The 21,737-nt window shown below is 38.6% G+C and overlaps 1 protein-coding gene across 1 annotated transcript in view; it reads left to right on the top strand.

Annotated features, from left to right (window-relative positions):
• Positions 1-3,251: 3,251 nt before the first annotated feature.
• LOC104610146 (cullin-4-like) overlaps positions 3,252-21,737 on the top strand; it is a 38,258-nt gene continuing 19,772 nt past the window's right edge. Inside the window, exons 1-6 of the mRNA XM_010276637.3 lie at positions 3,252-3,842; positions 13,878-13,993; positions 14,102-14,448; positions 16,949-17,129; positions 17,318-17,440; positions 17,563-17,850. Of these exons, the coding sequence (XP_010274939.1) occupies positions 3,461-3,842; positions 13,878-13,993; positions 14,102-14,448; positions 16,949-17,129; positions 17,318-17,440; positions 17,563-17,850 (1,437 nt within the window). The 5' untranslated portion in view covers positions 3,252-3,460. The remainder of the gene's footprint in view (positions 3,843-13,877; positions 13,994-14,101; positions 14,449-16,948; positions 17,130-17,317; positions 17,441-17,562; positions 17,851-21,737) is intronic.

The following is a 21,737-nucleotide window of genomic DNA, read 5'->3' as shown; positions in this document are numbered from 1 at the left end:
TCCCTGTTGTTTACAAGTAGCCAAATCAGCCTTCAATTGATGGATTCACGGTCCATTCCCGATAGAAAATCTCTGTCACAGATCCTCCCACAAGTCTTTCACACTCTCCGTCTATGATATAGTAGTTCGCAAGGTTGGTTCGATTGTATTGAAAATCCATGCAACCAGCATTGAATTCACCATCCACCAATCTTCGATATCGGTCGAATCATCTGTTGGTTTACCCAACTTTCCGTCAATGAACCCGAGCTTTCTCTTTGCTCTGAGGGCGTTCCTCATAGATCTCGCCCATTCCTCATAGTTTTCACCTTTCAATTGGACATGTGAGATGATAATTCCAGGGTTGTCAAACGGGTGCAAGTAGTATGGCGAGAAGATGGCCATGTCCTTCCCTGCACCTTTCTTGTTGTCTTCTTCTCCACCGGTCATGGTGGAAAATCTGTCGACAGAAAGCTCCTGGCTGTGATAGGCGAGTCTAGACTCGTCCAAGTCTTTGATCTCAAGAAACAGATTCCCCTGCGTCAGATGCGCGGCCACTCTCGCTCGGTTCGACTCGTTCGGTACCCAGGACTGGGTAAACTCTTCCTGTTCTCAGGTGCGGCGATGATGCTCTCGTCAAGTTCTGGGATTTCTGCAGTCGGACTCGGGAATAGCGCCAGAGAGGTAGAGGGCTTCTTCAAGATCGACTTCGATGGTTTTTGGCACCAGGGTTCTTTTGCATGCCTTGATAACCAACACCACAGTAGGCGAAGAAAATGGCAATCTTGCGCTGCTTGTACCTCCTGTGATCGCAGAACTTCTTCGCGTTGAATGAAGCCGTCACACACTTGAATCCGAAGCGTCAATATAGAACCAGCCGGGAGGGTCGATATAGAACCGACGAAGACGACCTGGCCGACGACGCCTTTATGGGTGCTGGGATGTCGCTTCAGAGACTGAACCGATTCACTTTCAAAACCACAAGGACTATGTCCGATGTGGGTTTGCTTCGCCCAGGAGGAGTGCAGTGCAAAGTTACGGGTGCAGTGCCACTGCTCTGTTTCCGCTTGCCGACAGAGGAATGACGACAGACCCTCATCTTTTTCTTCTCGAAGCACCCCGGCTTTGATACCATGAAAAACTTTGTGGAAATTGTTGTGATTTTATTATGCAAGTTACATCCTATATATACAAGTAGGAGATTCAGTTTCAGTAGGAATCGATTTTTCAAATACATCTAGGAATACCAATTACACATGCATGCAAGAAGGTTCCCAACGAAGGTTGCGTTTCGGTATGAAGGTTACGTGGAGATTCGGTTTCCCAATAATTGGCACTCCTGTATGCTCATCTTGCATACAAATTATGGGGTCCCTGGTCATGCATCCACCAAGAACATTTCTTCCCTTAAGCGTAAAACTGTAGATTGTGAGGCGTTTCCACTACATAAGAAAAAACTAGAATTAGATGGTGGAAATGATCGACTCAAATAGATGCTCATCATAAGCTTTTTTTGTATTCCTCCTCTTCCTATTGATTAGAAGCATCCAGCAGCACCATGCCAGTAGAAAGAGTTAAGCTACTAAGCAAAGCTGCTATTGGGGAACTTGATAGAAGCGATTTACCGCTTCCGCCTCTCTAGGCTTTACAAGAGCTCCTCCTATATAGAATGCAAAATTCGCCTTCTCCCCCTCCACTATAAGAAATCCGAAAGGTAGCTAAGGTTGTAATCACTGTAGCTCCCCAAAAGCTCATCTGACACGAGGTGGTACGTATCCTATAAAAACTGTCACAATCATTAATAGGAAGCTCCGAGACACCGAATGGATTCCCTAGGATTGCTATAACTTGCATGATATAGACCATGAAAAATATGAAGGTGAACCACAATGACAGAGCACAACCAAATAAGATAAAGGCTTGGTAGCGAATTTTTCCAATAAGCAACTTCCTTATTAGGACAATGATATTGAATCACTCTCAAATAGGGGTGGCGAGTGGGTACAGAAAGACTAATACAATCTTTTAATTTTCCGAGTGATAAAGACGTAGGATAGAAGGTATAGGATGGAACCGAGTTGAGCCTATGGGGGCAAAAGTGAAATATAAATAGTTTAATTTTTGGGTGAAACGTGTTAACCTTTAATATAAATAAATAATAAAAATATAAAAATGAACATAAATTTTGAGAAAGAAAAACATCCAAGCACATGTATTATATCATATATTTATCATATTAAACAAAAATTAAGTTTGACATATCATTGACTATTTTTATACACAAAATACAAAAAAAATATAGAAAAAATTGAACACATCTATAATTCCATATTTACTCTACTATTAAAAATATGAATAAGATTGTGAAACTTTATTTTGATTAAAATATTCATATTTGAATTTATTCTCTATTTAATTGTAAGGTTTAAATTGTAAATTGAACTATTATTTTTCATTTTATTCAATTCGCTCAATTTAAATCTTACATTTTTTTTGATAAATGGACACAAAAAAGATAAAACATTACAAAAAGAAGTGGCTAGCCAAGTAGATAGGCCTGTTAATGATACATGAAATTTCACAACTCTATCAGATTATCACATAATTGGATGATGTGTTTATGTAATCAGATTTAGATTTTGCAATTTGTATAATAAACAAAAAAACATAAAATTTATAGAAAATTTTGGATATATTATTGCGACCATTATCATCACCTACAATTGCCACTTGCAAAGTACATGCACACTTACTAGTGATAACAAAAGGCACAAAAATGTTAAAAATATCCATGCAATAATTATTGAGGCTAGTTTTTACAAAAACACAACAACAACAACAAACAAAGAGAACTTTAAAATCGGAAAAATAAACATTTTGGTGAAAAATAACTGTATGGGTATTTTGGACATTTTCATGTCATTAGAAGGTTTTAACAAAAGGAGTTTATTGCAACTATGTCACAAAGTTAAGGGGTGGTGATTGTAATTATCAAACTTGAGAGGAAGTTTCAACAACGGTCAGAAAATTGAGGGGAGGTTTCAGCCATTTACCCAAAAACTAAAAACCCTTTTAAAGAATTGCTTGTTAGAGTTGCAACTGTTTTACGTTACTCGGCGCTATAGACAAATGGGACCCATGAAGAGTTGCACCACTCAATACACCTTTTCATCGTCCCGTCATGTCTGTAGCTCGTAGAATTGAAAGGGTTGCATATAAACAAACAGTTTCTGACATTCAGAAAATATTAAAGGAAATTTCTGCGTCTCATCACCGTGCTCGCGTCCCTCTCTGGGTTGGGCTTGGGGCTCCCCATCCTTCCCAACCAAAAGAAACTGAGAGAAAGCAAAAAAGGAAAAATAAAAAAAATTCATCTAAATTCAGCTCAGAGATAGATAGATAGAGGGAGGGTCTCCATTTGAATCTCTAGATTGCAGTACTTTGCAGCTCTGGTTCGATCTCTCGGAGTCGCTACTCGCTAATGCGATGCGCTTCTGATTGTTTCATGTCTCACCATAACAAGCGCCCGAACTGCAACGCCAGCAACAGTAGCAGCAGCAGCGGAGGCTCTTTCTCGAGCATGAAGAAGGCTAAGTCTCAAGCTGTGGCTTGCTCTCTGGAGAAGAATGGCCTCCAGCAGCAGCAGCAGCAACAGCAGAACCATGCCCAGCACCATCTTTTTGACGACGACGATTCTTCTATGATTGTCGACGATGATATCAAGGTCGACGCCGTTGATGCAACTCCAATAGCTCTAGGCGTTGGCTCTAGCGGAACCCCTCACGGGGTTGCTGCCAATTTGTCGAGAAAGAAAGCAACGCCCCCTCAACCAGCCAAGAAGCTCGTTATCAAGTTGGTTAAAGGTATGAGTAATTTCACTTTTTTTGCTTCAATTTGGTGGTTTTGTTCGTTAGCCAATAACTTAGGTTTAGCTGTATAATTTTTTCTTCTTTCATCAATTTTCCAATCCAAATTTGCCTGCTGCTCCTCTCTGAGCCTTTTTGTTTTTTGTATTGGCATCTGTAAACCACAATTTTGTGCCAAAGAAAGAAATGATTGTGAAGTGGCATCCTTATTGAATTTTAGAAATTTGCCATTTACATGCCAATTTGGCTTTGGGTTCAGACAGTATTGAATTGTTACTGGGCAGTACACGAGACAAACGATTTTTTATTTGGGTGAAGTTGTTAATGGAACCTAAAAATTGTCAATTTTGGGAACTGAATTGTTTTATTGACGTAAGGGTTCTGATCATTCTTGTATTTCAGCTTTGTTTAGGATTATTGCCACCAAGAACATTATCATTCCATTATCATTCTTGTATTCTTCTTCTTTTAACAGTTAAGTAATTTAAGTGCTTTGTCATGGTGTCACTGGCAACTGTTGGTTCATAGCTAATTGACAAGGTGGGGGCAAATATTCCTTTTGTTCTTTTTATTTTCAATATTAATGCTTTAAGGTTTATCTTTTGTACACCTGAAAGAATTAGAGAGGTCTACTGGCTTGGAGTTTTTTTTCCTGCTCAAGTAGCTTTGTGAAAGATAACCAAAATTAGATGAAATAGTCATTTGTCAAAGCATCACACTTGAGCTGGTCAATGCGGTGGTCCTTGCAGGACCTGCTGCCTGCTTGGCATATTCATGGTTTGAGCTCTAAAGGCAGAAAAGAGCAGGGGTTGGAAGCTGTGATGTGTATAATCTGGTCAGCTTGGAATACAAGAATCTTTAAATCTAAAACAAGGATTGTGGAAAAGCTCATTAATGCATCTATTGGCAGAATTGGGTCTTGGGCCTCAGTTTCTAAGGAGTTCCCCCTGCAACCCCCTTTGGGGCCTCATTATGCTGTTGATTTAGTGATTAATTGAGATGTACTGCCCTGAGTGTGGGGCTACTTAGATGGAACTGCCTTGGAGGGTCTGTTGTATCATTTTCCTTTTTTAATAAAGTTTATCTTTCTCAAAAGGAAAATAAAAACAAATCATTGTTTGTCAAAGTTCCCCCCTGCAACCCCCTTCTAATGTATTATAATGCCTTGCAACTATGCTGTTTTCTATTAATAAAATTCTTTCAGTTATCTAATAAAAAAGGCAAAAGAAATCATGTTTAAGTTATCGACTGAGAGAAGTCCATGATGGTTTTTGATTGGAGGTTCTTTGCTTTGCTTTGGAAAGAAAGGGGTATGGAAACTGATGGAGTAAGTAGATCCAAGGTTTTAATTGGTTGGTGCATTTCTCCATCTTAGTTAATTGATATGCCAAAAATTTCTGCTAAGTTGGGAAGGTTTTAGTTGATTGTATGTGTGTGTATTGAGTTTGAGTCCCTCTCTCTCTCTCTCTCTCTCTCTATATATATATATATATATATCTAGAGTTGCAGTCTTTCTCATCTCTCCCTCTGTTTCAGATTTTCTAATCTCTCATAATTCATATGGACTTTCTTTACTCGCCACCATTCACCCAATTAGGGTTTTCTTCTTCTTATCCTACATCAGTAACAATACACGATCTATTATCATTGATAATCAGGTTTTGTGTTCCATTTTCCCAGGTCCTTCTTTGCTCCCCTATTTCTAACCTAGTGACTTTTGTATTACTGGATTAGAGTATTTGGTTTGCAATTGCTGCACCTAGTTTGATTCTTTTTATGGGAGGTAATACATACTTGTGCTACAAGAATTGTTAACAGGTTAGAAATCCCTATCTCCCCAGATCTGTATAATGTGTATAAGCTATAGGTAAAGATTAAGTTCCTATTTATTTATTACCCCATTGCTTGGTATTTATAGAACTCTTTCTATATATTGGGCTGCAACTGGGTGGTAGTCACCGTAGTTTTTCCATGAGGAGACTATTTGGTTTAATTGGGAACTTGTTATAGGTGGAGGTGTTTGGTTTGGGAGGATTGAGGGATAAAAGTGTTTCTTTATTGGGTAAATAGTTCTGAGATTATAAAGAGATACAGGGAACCTTGGCATTTAGTGATAGAAAGCATCCATGGCATTAGTAATCTTAGTTGTTAAGGTGTTGCTTAGGCACCTGCCTAAGCAATAAGGTGCCCTTAGTGAGGTGCCTAGCTTTAAAACCTTGACTTTATGTAAGAAAGGTACGTGCCTAGGTGATAAAGTCACAAGTCAGGCGCCTTATTATAATATTGTATTGTTACTATGGCTGCATCTTATTAGTTTGTACCAGAGCAGTAGTCTTCTGGTCTGTTTAAGAAGAAAAAATGGGATATGATTCTAAGAAAAGGTCCAAGTTAGAGTCATTATCATAGAAAACATCACAATGAAGGTATCTATTGGGGGGAAAACATCAAAGTCAAGGTACCCACTTGGTTAAAACAGTAGAAGTTGCTGATAACTATTTCTGATGTATACTTTGTGGAGAAAAGTGGAGGTTGCCTACACTTTGGTCTCCACTGTCCAAAAAATTTGGGCTACCATCATTCTTATCCAGAGACTTATTGACTGACCCACGTGGTGTCTCTTCATCTTCGTTCGACGTCTGTACATTTTTTTTGATGAATTCGACGTCTGTACATTATTCGAGACTTTCTGGCTCGAATGCTTTTTTCCACGTGTAACCCAACCTTCAAGGATGTTGACATCTTCTTCCTTAGAACCTTTCATCCAAAGAGTCATTTCACCTTCCAGCAGAACCCAAACCTTAAGCCAACAACCATTAATGAGGATCTCTACGCATCTAGGAATTTTTTCGAGCTTCAGACCATTGACCCTAACTCTTGCTGCATGAAGATCTTGGAGATTAAAGGCTATCAACAAACCACCTAGAACTTGAATAAATTTTACCAGAGTTTCCTCATTCTAGTAATTGAAGGGAAGCCCTACCAACTGGAGCTTGAGAGGACTTTCTGAGATGTTATTCTGGTTACAAGATGGAAACCAGTTCTCTACCCTTACTCTTCGACTGGAGTTTCCACCGACTCAGCATTTGGGGTCACTACTTCTTCACCGGCTCCATAAAACATAGCCCATCAAAAGGTCTAATTATAACATTACCTTTTAAATTAAATCTCTTCGCAACCGCCCCTGCAACATTCTCCCAATCTTGGACTCTCTTGTCTACAGTCAAAATCAAGTTCTTCTCCCATTCTCTATCCGCTACTTCTAAGAGCAGTCTTCGACTCCTAGAGTCACTGCAAACTATGGCTTGAGGTCCTTTGACGCTTTGTTCTTCATCCTTTGAATTATTTTTTGAGTTATCTCTGTAACTCTGCTTATCACTGATTTCTGAGCCACCACAAAGATTTGAGCTTTGTCTTCTATCTACACTTAGTAGATGCTCCTGCAGAGCCTCTGAGGACATTCTCCATCCTACTCTCTCTCTACCCTCTGGCACACACACCATGTGTTTTCTATTATCCCCACCAACTTCCATAATCGCTACAAACCAACTCTTAGTATTTCTTCTCAGCTCAACTTCATAACCCTTCCCAGTTGCCTTTACTTTGCTCTTCCAGCCTATTTTTTTAACAGAGAATCGCCCCATCCAAGAAACCCTTCAGTCATATGATCACTTCCTCGGCCACTAAAATGGTGGCTTTATTTATTTATTTTTGGTCAGTAAATGGTGGCTTTATTTTCTTCTCTGATCTTTAACCTTTCCTTACCCTCATATCCGCCTTTTTCGAAACGGAGCTTTTGGCTTCAACTTTCACTTCCTTTCTCCAGAATACCATCCGATCTGATTATGGAAAGCTTTCCTTTGGTTCCTTTCTTTCCAGATTGTCCAAAGTCCAAACCAAAGCTGCTCTTATTGTCCTCCACATAATCCTTCATCTTCTGTTGTCTCAAGAAGTCGGAATTGAACAAGCTTACTACATCTTGTGGTGGGACTCATCTGCAACCAAGAGATAGGAGAAAGTCATACAAATCGGCTTGATGCAAGATCAACTTCTTTGATGTCAATATGATGCAAGAGGGACTTGTAAGAAAAGAGAGAAAATAAAATAACCCAGGAATTAGCACATAGGCTCCTCTAGGAATTATCACCGATAGGAACCATTGGGAATCAACACTATAAAGAAAATTAAAATTACTCCAACAATCCAGCTAGCAGATTCACCTCTTCACTCCCTAAATTTATTCCTGCTACACAACTCTTGCCCCAATTAATTTTAAGGTTGGAGATCCTCTAAAATTTATGTACTATCCTTTTTAGGTTCATAAGTTCTGCTTTCCCCTCTCAAAACAAGATATTATCATCTGCAAACTCTAAACATATTGTTAGCATCTGCCCTTATGATCAATTCACTCAACACATCGATTACCAAAGTAAATAGGAAGGAGAAAAGGGGATCTCCTTGTCTAAGGCCCCTTTTGGCAGGGGAAAAAATCTCTTGCTACTCCATTTACCAAAATTGAGAAGTGACATGAAGAAATGCAGCCGTTCACCCATCCACACCATCTTGCTTTGAAACCCCTACGCTTGAGAATGTCCATCAAAAACTTCCAGTTCACCATGTCATAAACCTTTTCTAAATCCAACTTACAAACCAGTCCCTTTTGCTTCTCCCTTCTTCTGAACTCTACACATTCATTGGCAATGAGAATTTGATCCATTATTTTTCTCCCAAAAACAAAGGCCCCTTGATTTGGAGAAATCATTGAGGGAAGTACATTTTTTATTCTTAGGGCCAAAACCTTGGAAATGATTTTGTACATGCTTCCTATCAGACTTATGGGCCTAAAGTCCTTCGGCTGGATTATATCCACTTTCTTTGGTATCAAAAGCAATGAAAGTTGCATTTGCACCTGAGTTAAATTTGCCCCTCTCATAGAATTCATCAAAAACCTCCATCAGGTCACCCTATCTCTCGACAATCTTGATAGAATGCCATCGTAAAACCATATGGTCCTAGGGCTTAGATCTCTCCATCGAGAAGACTACATTTTTCACTTCCTGAACCTCAAATTTCTTTTCCAAGGATTCCAACAACTCTCTATTTCCAGCCCTCCATTCCGGGTCCTCTAAATCTTCTCTTGAACTCCTCGAGCCCTCGTATAGCGTTTTGCAATGGTTCACAATCCCTATCTCTTGTCAATACTTGCCCATTCCATTACAATTTCAGCACTAAGTTTTTCCTCTTTCTCCCATTTGCCAACATATGGAAAAACTGGTATTGCCATCCCCTTTCCTGAGCCATTGACATCTAGATTTTTGTCTCCAAGTATTCTTAGAATGTCTTCTAGATCCGTTTTCAACCCCCATCTCTCTTTCCTATCTTCTGAACTCAAACTTCTCTCAGCTTCCTCACCATCTAGCTCCTCTATTCTACTTTCCTGTTTTCTTTCTCCAATCTTTCCAAAATTCTCTTTATTCCAAAATCCAAACCTTAATTCTTGCTTTCAGCATCTATAGTTTCTTATAGAATCTATAACCCTTCCACCTGAGCTCCACTTGATCATCCTCCCACCACTCCTTCACCTTTGGCAAGAAATCATGGTGCAGTAGCCACATAGTCTCAGATCTGAAAGGTCAAGGGCCACCCCCACCCTCTCTTGGGCCAGACTTATTGGGCAATGGTCTGAAACAGGTCTTGGCAGTTCTGTGACTATCGCCATTCCACTTCCCAATTAGTTGTGAAAAGGAATCTGTCTAATTTACAACAAGTGGGGACCTCTTGAAAATTTGACCAAGTAGAATTCTCTCTGTGAATAGGTTAGTCCTGCAACTCAAAGGTCTCTACGAAGAGGTTAAACTTCCTCATATTCAATGTAATCCAGTGGTTTGGTGGGTTTCCACTCAAAAATCTTATGACATTAAAATCTCCCCCCAAACACTAGGGACTCTCCCATAAACCTCTCACTATTGCTAATTCCACCCAAAGTTCCTCCCTTTCCTTATAAGAGGTGGGTCCATACACATTAGTTAAAACCCATTCGCAATCATCCACCCTCCTCTTCAACTCTTTGGGCATTGAATACTTCCCAATTAACTCCTCGTACACTCCAACTCTGCATTTTTCCACGAAGTTATAACTCCCCTTAATGCTCCCCAAGATTGTGTATGCCCATCTTACGTCTCTAGCTGACCATATACTTCTCACCCGCTTCCTGATTCTTGAATCAACACAATGTCTGGTTTTTCTCTCCTCAACAGACCCCTAATCACTCCTCCTTTTTTTGAGTTTCCTAACCCTCTTACATTCCAGCCTATCAATTTCATGGACACCAAAACAAAATGCACCCTGAGCAGACGATTCCACTTACCACTTCTTCCTCTTCTTCCTTCCAACACTCCTTTATCATAACCCACCTCACACTTAACTTTTTCTTTCTTTGCTTTTTTACACCATTTCCTCTAATCCTAGGCTCCTCTAGCTTCTCCTCCCCCCCCCCCCCCCCTTTTTTTTTGTTTTCCCCTTTTCATTTTTTGAACCAGCTTCTGCTTTTATTCTTCCATCACCCTTAACTTCCTTCTCAAAACTAGGACTTGGAGTGTCACCCTCCTCATTCCTTTCATTCTGCTCAGCCATCTCTTCCTCCACCTGAATTCTAAACAGTTCCATAATCAGCTCCCATATTCTATCCCATATCTCCATGTCTACTATTTCCAAAAGCAGATCACCAATCACCTCTATTTCTTGCACGTGATCATCCTGATTGGTAGACTGCAAGGTTGGGCTAGTCTCTCCTGTAGGCACAACACACACAGGACTAGAAGAAACATTAGTAGCAACAAAAACTGGGTTCAAATGAGAATTTTGTACAAAGGGATGATTTGCTGGAGGATTTGGCGAACCCTTAATCCCAATCATTGGGCTTAATCCGGAGGTGTTACCTTCACAACCAACCTCTAGATAGTTATCTGTGGGAATGGGACAGTTTGTAGTTCTACTAAGAAGTTCTGGGTTGACTTCACAACTCCTACTGATACCCTGTACTTGGTCTTGTTTTGAACGCAGTTCTCCTCTGTTCTTTGTCTTAGATTTTACTTCCTCTGAAGTGGAGCCTAATCTTCCTACCTCTTTCCCAGGCTGGACTGAGAGCCTAGGAAGTGTGGTAGAGAGCTCGTTGTCAAACAGTAGTCTCAAACCATCTTCTGCTTCTTCCCCAAGCCGAGATTGGCACTTACTTTTAACACTGCTGAAGCTGGAACCTTCAGAGTTCTCCTCTCCTTCCATATTGTCCTCCAAGCTTATCCACCCCGAATCTATTATTTCAGCCTTGCTCTTCTTTTGATTGTACTTTGGATTTAGCTTCTCTGGACTGGAAGAGTAGGAAACCAGTCTCAGCTCCCAGGCAAGCCCCAAACTAGATGCTGTTGAGCCTGCCACTGGAGTTTTGCATTGAGAGGAAGATTTCGCCGCTGCAGCTTTAGTTTGGGACGATGATACACCCAAACAATGGTCCCCTATTTAGCTTCTCTGGACTGGAAGAGTAGGAAACCAGTCTCAGCTCCCAGGCAAGTCCCAAACTAGATCCTGCTGTTGAGCCTGCCACTGGAGTTTTGCATTGAGAGGAAGATTTCGCCGCTGCAGCTTTAGTTTGGGACGATGATACACCCAAACAATGGTCCCCTAACTCTCGATCTGTTTTAGTAGTCACATGATCACTACATGACTTCCTTTTTGGTTCTAAGTTTTTCAACTTTAATGGGCCAGGCCTATTTGACCCAACAGCACTCCCACTCTCTTCTAATGTCACGTGTCTATTTAAAGCACCTCGTGACTGGGCCAAGCCATTCGAAGGCGCACCAAGAATTAATTCTCCTTGTCTCCCATTTGTCTCCACCCTGAACATTTGTTTAAATTTGAACCTGCCATGCCTCCATCTTTTGAACACATTAATGCCTGAGTAAAGGTTTTAAACATACCCATTGAACTTCTGACTTGTTGCTTCGAATTACCAAACCGAGAGGTAACTTGATTTACACCTTTCCAATTCTCAGCCTTTTCAGTTTCCTTATTCATGAAACTTTCTAATTTTCTCCGTTCTCCTCTATCTCTAAGGCTGCCTCGAGACCAGGTTTTGGCCACGTCAGCTTCATCTTCTCCAGCCCTTCCTTCCTTCCACCATCGAGGTTCCACAGAGGTAGCTATCCAAGCTTTGAACATCTGACCATCTGGGAAAACTTCTACAGACAACTTTGCAATTCTGTTAAAACTCTCATCCGACCATAGATGATAAGGCAGCCCCAGAATTCTCATCTCAATGCAACCTGTTGGGTCTACAGTTTTCTCTTTGCAACTTGGGGACCATCTTCCTACCACTGTCATTCCTTGCTTTGTTATTGCCGACACAGCTTCAAAGTTTGGCCAGGGATTTCTACAAGAAACCACAGCCTTCTGCCCGTCAATAGGAATAATCTGCAGCATTTCTGAAACCTTCAAAACTTGTTGAATCTCTTCACCCATGGTTTTCCAATTTGTAACTTCCCTGTTCATGGAGATTACTAGTTTGTTCTCCCACTCTTTTTTGGATTTATTGATCCAGTCTCATCGACCCTAAACTTGCATCAATCTGAGCATCCTTATCCGTATTGGTTTCCCTTTTTCTGTTTCCTTCTACTCTGTTTCTTCCATCTTCTCTTTGGAGTTCTTCTGACTCTCTTCCTTTCTGAACGGAGACTCCTGCATTGCTTGTATTATTTTATCCAACCTGAGGCTTCTCTCTCTTCAAGGAAGCAAGTGAACTGTTTCAGACCCTCTCCATAGTATTTGTAGATGCCCACAAATCTTTGTTTTTTGTTCTCTTTTCTTTCAGCAGAATATCTTCTTCCCTCTTCCACAAGACTACACTTCCATTCTATTGTTCACAAGGTTCTCTTAACTCCCTACAGGAATCCCTGAAACCAGGAGACTGCTCTCTCTTCAAGAATCAGCGAAGCTTTTCTCAGCTCCACTACCTTCAGGGAAATTCCTCTTCTTGTCCAAACTTCTTCCAAAGCAAATGTTTTGGAATGTGAGAGATAGGGTGATCACGTTGTTGCATTGGACAAGTATAGGTAAATATTTAGGGATGTTATGCAGATGCGACTGTGAGAGATAGGGTGATCATGGGCAAGGCTGGGCTTAGCACAGGGTATAAGAGGTATAGGGAAAGACCAGCAAAAAAAAAAAAAGAAACCTCAGCAAATATGCAGAAGTTAATTTGTATCTGAAATTTTACCAAACAACAAATATCCTCAGAAAAATGTAAAAGCTGTTGTGGCACTTCTTTTTGTTCTTTTGGCCTCATTTGTTTGCACTTTGCAGTGCACTTTCATTAGCCCTGGTGCAAAAGTATGGGAGTGTTGGAGTGGGAATTCTGGTTTGCTTTTTTTTTAAGTTTTACTTTGTTTTGTTTGTTTGCAGTGCAGGTGAAGTAAATTAAATCCTAAAGCAAAAGCTAACCAGAACACACTCCCATTTATCTGTACTAGTGCAAATGAAATTGCAATGCAAACAAATGGAGTGTTTATTTCAGTTTTTGTATTGAAGGTATTTGTTTATAGATGCATTTTCAACTAGACAACCATGTTATGTTTAGTAATGCATTTAGCATATTAGCATAATATAATTTAAGCAGATTATTTATATAAAATCCGTTGGGGTCTAGGATTTTATGGCAGTTGTAAAGTTGTTTAGGGTTGGCTGATCCCTATCCAAGGTGTTCCCTTTGGGGAGGATCTGTTGCATTCTATCTGGTTTAATAAAATTACTTCACCTTTTCTCAATATATATATATATATATAATCCGTTAACTGTTTTATTGAAATATGCTCCACATGCAAGTAATGATGGGTAAGTAGCACACAATTTGGAGAAAAGTTTTTTGGTGAATATGTTTTCGATTTCAACATGCTTTACATTTTGGAATTATAAATGGTATATTGTTATACAATTTCTATAACAGTGTGCCTGATTATTTTTTCATTTTGTCGTTGTTTCATGAAGCTAAACCGAAGCTGCCAACAAATTTTGAGGAGGATACCTGGGCAACATTGAAGTCAGCCATTAGTGCCATATTTCTGAAGCAGCCAGACTCTTGTGACTCTGAGAAGCTTTATCAGGTAAGACTTTTCTGCAGTATTGTTGTTTTGTTTACAATGCATCTTCATTCTTAGGCATGAATATTATTGTGCATTTGGTTAGAAATAAACCACCTACCTTGTCATTAGGCTGTTTGTGATCTTTGCCTCCACAAGATGGGAGGAAATCTTTATCAACGAATTGAGAAGGAATGTGAATCACACATTTCGGCTGCACTACAATCTTTGGTTGGCCAGAGCCCAGATTTGGTGGTTTTCTTGGCTCTTGTAGAGAAATGCTGGCAGGATCTTTGTGACCAAATGTTGATGATTCGTGGTATAGCTTTATATCTTGACAGAACATATGTAAAACAAACCCCAAATGTGCGTTCATTGTGGGATATGGGGTTGCAACTGTTTCGCAAACATCTCTCTTTGTCTTCAGAAGTTGAGCACAAAACAGTCACGGGCCTTCTGAGGTTGATTGAAAAGGAAAGGTATGTTTGGTGCTTTCAAGATTTCAATTTCTAAGAAAAGGGGAAACATAATAATCTTGACTTCTAGGTATCAATACTTATGACTCATGACAGCATTGTACTACTCTTGAAAATTTATCTTTTTGCTCTCTCAGGAACATTGCAACCACTATTAGATTTTTGTGTTTAAGGCTGCGTTTGGAAATGATGCAAATTGAGTGTAAATCCCGGTTCAGGGTAAATTTGCACTCTGGTTCACTTTTGCCTGTGTTTGGCAACATTACATTTATGCATTGACAAATGGCAGAAAACACATTTTCCAATGCATATTTACATTGATAATAAGATGTAAAAGTACATCAATAAAAAAGAAGTAAATTTGCATTCAAGTGGGCTTTTGATAAAAGGCATATGCTTTATTGGAATTCGTGTTTGCATCCATTACAGCTAAAAGTCTGTTTGGTAAGAAGGTAAATTTGTCAGTGCAAAACTAACCCAACTTTGCAATTTATATGGACTGTTTTACGCTCTACATATTTGCATTCACACTTATTTGCATCGTTTCCAAATACAGCCTAACTGAATAGATTAATAAGTCACCTTTTTGTTCTGGTGTTAAATTGTTCATTGCTGAGATCTTGGTCAGTGTTAAACAAATAGAGCAATCTTAGTGCTATGATTGTTACAGTTCTGCATAAAACCTAGTTGTGAGTCCTCTTCTTATTATGTTTTGATATGGTCTAGGTTTGAATTTTTAGCTTGCAATAATGTTTCAGGACATATATTGCCTTTCAAAGATAGATTGCCTAGGAAGGAGTAATCTTATTTGATCAGTTGATAGCAATGTTATGAAAATTGTAATCGTATCATAAATTGTAAGATTTTTTTTTCTGATTTTTCTAAAAGTTGTCAAAAAACCATAAAAATACCTAAACCTCTCAAAGATAGAGAAAATTGCTTTGCACTAGCTTCCAGTACTGACCAGATTTATCATATCCTACTAAGAAAAGGATGAGACCTTATCCAGAAGTTGTTTAAAAAGAACCATAATGTTTTATATTCTCTAATTCCCTGTTCACTTGTTAGACAGACTTAGACATGCATCATGATTCATGAAAAATACTAAGATAAGAGACATGCATTGCATATGCCGTAGAGTCCATACATGCTCAATTTCATCATTCAAGAATCAAGAATAAAATAATTCAAACTTCAAGCTACAAATTGAGACATTGCAAATGATTATTATATACAATATAAGAAATTATAAACTGAGATACACAAATCTTTAAAGGCTGAACCGTATGCAGTATTACAAGGTGTTCAGATTGCAAAAGAGATCAACGAACCTGGTGATTGAAGGGGACTCCAAGGTGGTGGTAGGCTGGGTAAAAGATCCGGAGTCAGTGATTTGGTGTTATAGAGATGAAATGAAGAAGTTCCAGTGCTTAACACAGCAGATGAATTTGATTATACAATGGGTGGGGAGGGAAGCTAATGCATTGGCTGATTCTTTAGCTAAGCAAGGGGCAATTAGGGAGCAGTTGTGTTTGGAGAAATTGTAATTATTGTGCTGTTTTTTATTTAATAGTGAGGCTGCACCTTGCACCTCCCCTTGGGATGTTTGTAACAGTGCTTATCCTTATTGGTTTTAATGATCTTTTACTTGTCAAAAAAAAAAAAAAAACTGAGGTACAAAGTGAAAGGTATTCATTATATGCATGGAGAACAGTAAAGTCAAGGTCAACCAGTACCAAACCCAGGATTAACATTGAATAATAAATAATATAGTTTAATTAGGTCTTTCTCAACTTCCAAATCCATATAATAAAGGAAGAAAAAGGGGTGCCTAGAAAAAGAAGAAGAATGGAGCAGTCCCTCAATTTTGAAATCAAAGACTGAGGGGAAAGAAGAAGAATAAGAATGGGGTGGACCCCTGATTTGGCTTCAAAATCTGAGGGGGAAGAATCCCTTGTTTTTGGCATAAAAACAGCCATCAAAATCTGATTGGCTGGTTAGTGTTGGAAGAAGAAGGTACTTGGATCCTTGGGCACTTGATAAGAGAAATTAGAATTTTGGTGTCTCGTATGAATTGCTAATTCAATTGGATTCCTAGATGTGCTAAAAAGTCCAATAGATACTCTTGCTAGGGAAGGAGTGGCTAGAGGAGAATTAGTTTGGCCATTTGGGGGGTCAATCCAGGGAGGCAAGTGTAAAATTGTGTAGCAGTTTCTTAGTTTTTTTTTGATGAGTTTGCAGTTTCTTAGTATTAAGTGCTTTGAATCAGGTCAACATTCATCTGTTGCGGATTTTTTCTTAATTCCTAAATCACAACTCTTGGGAATGAATGTCTTTTCAGTTTTCACTTGTTAATATAATTCTTTTCTATTGTAGCTGATTAAAAAAATTATTGGACAAGAAGTCACCATCTTGTTCCTGTTCATAGTTAATGGTCTTTGCACTGATAGTTCTTTTTCGTTTAACACCTTCTAATGCACAATGTTTGTTTATGGTCTACCAGATTAGGTGAAGCAATTGATAGGACGCTCCTCAATCATCTTTTGAAGATGTTTACTGCTCTAGGAATTTACTCAGAAAGCTTTGAGAAGCCATTTCTTGAGTGCACATCTGAATTTTATGCTGCTGAGGGTGTGAAGTACATGCAGCAGTCAGATGTTCCAGATTATCTGAAGCACGTGGAGGTACTTTGTTGTTGATTTCTTTTCTTGCTACCTATGTCTTTTCTTTCCATTTCCCCCCTTTTTTCTGTTGCTCTACTGAGTTGTGCATTTTATGTTGCACTTATTATTTATTGAGAAGGGATCTCTACTTGCTTGAATCCAAGTTATATGTTTTTACTTTCAATTAATTGAAGCATGCATGCTTGCAGCTGAGGTTGCATGAGGAGCATGAAAGATGCTTACTCTATTTGGATGCATGTACGAGGAAGCCACTGGAAGCTACTGCAGAAAGACAACTTCTTGAGCGCCATACCTCCACAATTCTTGATAAGGTATGCTTCATGTTTAGACTTTGCAATTCTCTGTTTAATTCTCCAGTGCTTTTTTTTTTTTGTAGTTTGGAACTTCTGACATAACCTCTTTTACTTCTGTTTGTTCATTGTGGCCTTTTCAGGGATTTACATTATTGATGGATGGGAACCGTATTGAGGATCTTCGGAGGATGTATACACTATTTTCAAGGGTTTCTGCTCTTGAATCTCTAAGGCAGGCTCTTAGCTCTTACATCCGGGGTACTGGGCAGGGCATTATTATGGATGAGGAGAAGGACAGAGATTTGGTGCCTTCTCTTTTGGAGTTTAAGGCTTCTCTTGATACAATATGGGAAGAAAGCTTCTTCAGGAATGAATCCTTTTGTAACACCATAAAGGATTCATTTGAACATCTAATTAATCTTCGTCAGGTTTGTATTGTCTTAACAGACTTCTTCTCTGATCAGGAAATGCCTTATCTTGACACTTGAAAGACAGAAATTTACCTAGAGAAAGAGAATGAAGACTTGGACATAGAAAATTGATAGAAAACAGTAAAACAACACCTAGGAGCTTTCTGAGACTCTAAGTAACAGCTGAAGTGGCTAAAGAAAGGTCATTACTCAATGTTTGTCCTGGGCTCCCAGCTTCCTGGGATCTTGGGATATAGGTAGACTCAACACCGACCTAATCTTTGTTTTTTTTTTTTTTTTTTCTTAATTGTTTGCACAAGTGGGTACTCCTGGATCCAGACCTGTGATCTCATGCTTGTCAGGCCAAGGTTTTACCATTATACCAAGCTGAAGGACTAGACTTAATGAATTATTGCATTGTCCTTTTGTGGATAAGTTATTAAGGAGCCCCTTAATGGATGAATGTCATGTTGGGTAGATTACTATACCTCTAAATATTTGTTATATAATCAATTTATCCACTAAAAGACAAAGCAATAAGTTATTCAGTTCAACCACTTCCGCTATTATCCAATGTCCCTCTAGTTATGAGAATGGGTTACAACATTTTAGGCTTCAATACAATGTAAAACCAATATGGAGGGGCAGGGAGATGAATCCAGCCTATGAGGTTTGATGTTTGGCATCATGTACATAGTATTCTTTTGAGAAATTAACAAAATCCTTAGTTCATCATCATCATTGTTAACATCCAAGCCTTATCCCAACTATATGGGGTTGACTACATGGATCCTGTTTTGCCATTCTGTTCTGTTTAATCCCATATCTATTGTTAATTATGAGTGCTTAGATAATTTCTTACTACTTTGATCCATGTCCTTTTTGGTCTACCCCTAGCCCTTCTAACCCTTTCAGGCTTCAACTTGCAATAGATCACTTCTTATGGGTGCTGTCAATGGTCTTCTATGCATGTAACTAAACCATCTTAGTCTACTTTCTCTCATTTTATACCTGTTGGAGCTACTCCTAGGTTCCTTTGAATGACTTCATTTCTGATTCTATCATTTTTAGTTTTCCACTCATCCAGGGCGTACGTTTGTCCCACACTATTTTTTTTACACGTTTCTTGACTGCCCAACAATTTGCTCTATATAGCATAGCTGGCCTTACAACTGTTATATAGAATTTTCCTTTTAATCTAAGTGGTATTCATCTATCACACACCCTCCTTTTTTGTCCATCCTGCTCTAATTCTATGTGTGACTTCCTCTTCAATCTCTCACTTGTTAGGAATTATCAAACCAATGTACCAGAAAAATGCCACATTGAGTTATTTCTTGGTCTCCAATCCTGAGTGTATCCTGATTTGCACTCCTATTATTATTAAATTTGCATAGCATATATTCTGTTTTAGTCCTACTTATTTTAAAACCTCTTGTTTCTAAAGTATTTGTCCATAAACCTAATTTTGCAAACAATCTTTCATTAGTTTATCAATTAAAACAATGCCATCAGCAAACAACATGCATGATACACCATAGGCCTTCTGAATATGTTTAGTCAAATTGTCTATGAATAACACAAATAAATAAAGGATAAATTCTGAACCTTGGTGAAGACACATCAAAACTGCAAAGTCTGATGTCTTGCCCTCAATTTTTCTATAATAAAACCCTTAGTCTCAGTTTGGAAAGAGTACAAATAGAAATATGTATAGTGCAAATACAAGGTTTACAATACAATATACATGGTTTTGCACTGTACATATTTCTATTTGTACTCTTTGCAAACTGAGCCTTAGTTACAGATCCAGAAAAGAGTTACAAACCCCAGCTTTAGCCAGATCATCAGTCTTGTGGCATTAGAAAAGGCACCTTCCAGAGGCTCCACATAGAGGGTTGGTAAAAACCTTGATCTTTTCTTCATTGTTTTGGAATATCTGTCTGTAAGTTTTTTGCTCTTTAGATTTTGGTTGTTAGTTATCTGACAGAAAACAACAACTATATCATAGACAGAGTGAGCAGAAAGATAGGAAAACTACAATTTTTTTTGGTTGTTATTTCTTTGAAGCATAAGCTCTTCTAGTCTTCTGAATAAGCAACAAAAGAACTCAACAATTGAACTATATTATGTTCATTTTACATGGTTCACAGTTTGTGAATTTAGCATTGATAAAAAAAGTTTGTGAATTTATCCTATATCCACATGGATATAGAAGAAAAAAAGGTCATTACCCATATTGGTCCTACCTATCTAGGGTTTTTGGAGTGGACTGGATACAAACCTAACTCATGGCATTTTTGCACAAAATGGGTGCTCTGAGACTTGAACTTGTATTATCATGCTTATCATCCTGAGATTTTATAGCTTATTTTCCACTTGTGTGACTTGAGGTGAGTGATTCCCTAGGTCCTATAGTGATTTTAGGAACCCTAGGGAGTGATTCCTAGGCTTCTCTTCTTTCTGCTATCTTTTCATCTTCTCTCTCAGGGTTTTTGAGCTTTAGCTATCCACAGCCAAAGACCTGGGAAAAGGCAATCAGAAACCATCATTCTACATCAATTAAAGGACTGAGAATGACTGAGTTTGATCTCAGATAAGTCTCCTCAATTCTCAACATCCACAGACCTTCTCTAGAAAGAGAAACTTCTCCCTCTAAATTTTCTCTACAAACCTTGGTGAAAACCAGATCTGGTTCAGCCATCCTCCATATCTAAGGTTCCTTTTCATCCCACTAAAACAGTTAAAATACTCACTAAAAATCCTAGTTATTAAAAGTTTTTAGTTTTGATGGTGCATATCGTTTTCTGATGATATTGATTGATGAAACCAAAAAATGATCAAATGTTAAATTAGATTTATGGACAAATACATCATAAGCAGGTGGTTTTAAAATAAGTAATACCAAAATAGAAAATATGCAATGCAAATATTATAATAATAGGGGTGGAATTTATGGTACATCAAGGATTGGAGACCGAGAGTATATCTCACTGTGACCACTTCTATTACCTTGTTTGCAAATTCATAGCAAGGGAGAGATCAAAGAGAATGTTCCCCATAGAAATGGAGTGGGATGGGAAAACTGGAGGGGTGCATCTGGAGTCTTATATGATGGGAGAATACCACTTGAGCTAAAAGGAAAATTTTATAAAATGGTTATAAGGCCAGCAATGCTGTATAGAGCTGAGTGTTGGGTAATCAAGAAACAACATGTCTAAAAATGAGTATGGTAGAAATTGAATGCTGAGATGGATGAGTGGAAAAACTAGAAAGGGTAGGATCAGAAATGAACATATTCGAAAGAACCTAGGAGTAGCTCCAGTAGGTGATAATATGAGGTAATGTAGATTAGGATGGTTTGGGATGTGCAGAGAAGTCCATTAGCATTAGTAGTAAGTGATCTATTACAAGTTGAAGGGGTTAGAAGAGCTATGGGCATCCCATATAGTTGGGACCAGGCTTAGATGATCATGATGATAATTGGTCATCAAGAAGCTCTTCCCAGGTCAGTTTCTGATTATGAATCCGTTCTTTTGCTTAGAATAGGCTTTCAAAGAAGACTGTCTCCCTTTAAATTTGAACAGATTTGGTCAAGTAATGGGGTTCCAGGAGAAGTTGGATATGTGGTTGGACAACATTCCCTTTGAAGACCCTCCATGCATGCTTTATAGGCTAAACTCTAACTGATGAAAATCAAATTAAGGATCTGAGTTACTCAATTACATGGAATTGGGAAGGTAGAAGTGAGAAAAGGAAAATCTCTTTAGATCATAAGGAGGATTGGTATTCTTGAAGAAGTAATTCATATTAGTAAAGCAGATAAGGAAGCAAGAAAGAAAGTGAAGGAAGAATACTTCATGGCTAGAATGGAAGCAGCTTATTGGAGACAAATTGTGGGTTCA

The sequence above is a fragment of the Nelumbo nucifera genome, chromosome 4, assembly GCF_055504915.1.
Source record: "Nelumbo nucifera cultivar China Antique chromosome 4, China Antique-T2T, whole genome shotgun sequence".
Taxonomy (NCBI): Eukaryota; Viridiplantae; Streptophyta; class Magnoliopsida; order Proteales; family Nelumbonaceae; genus Nelumbo; species Nelumbo nucifera.
Note: the sequence above shows the minus strand (reverse complement) of the source record. Positions and strands in the feature narration are given on the sequence as shown.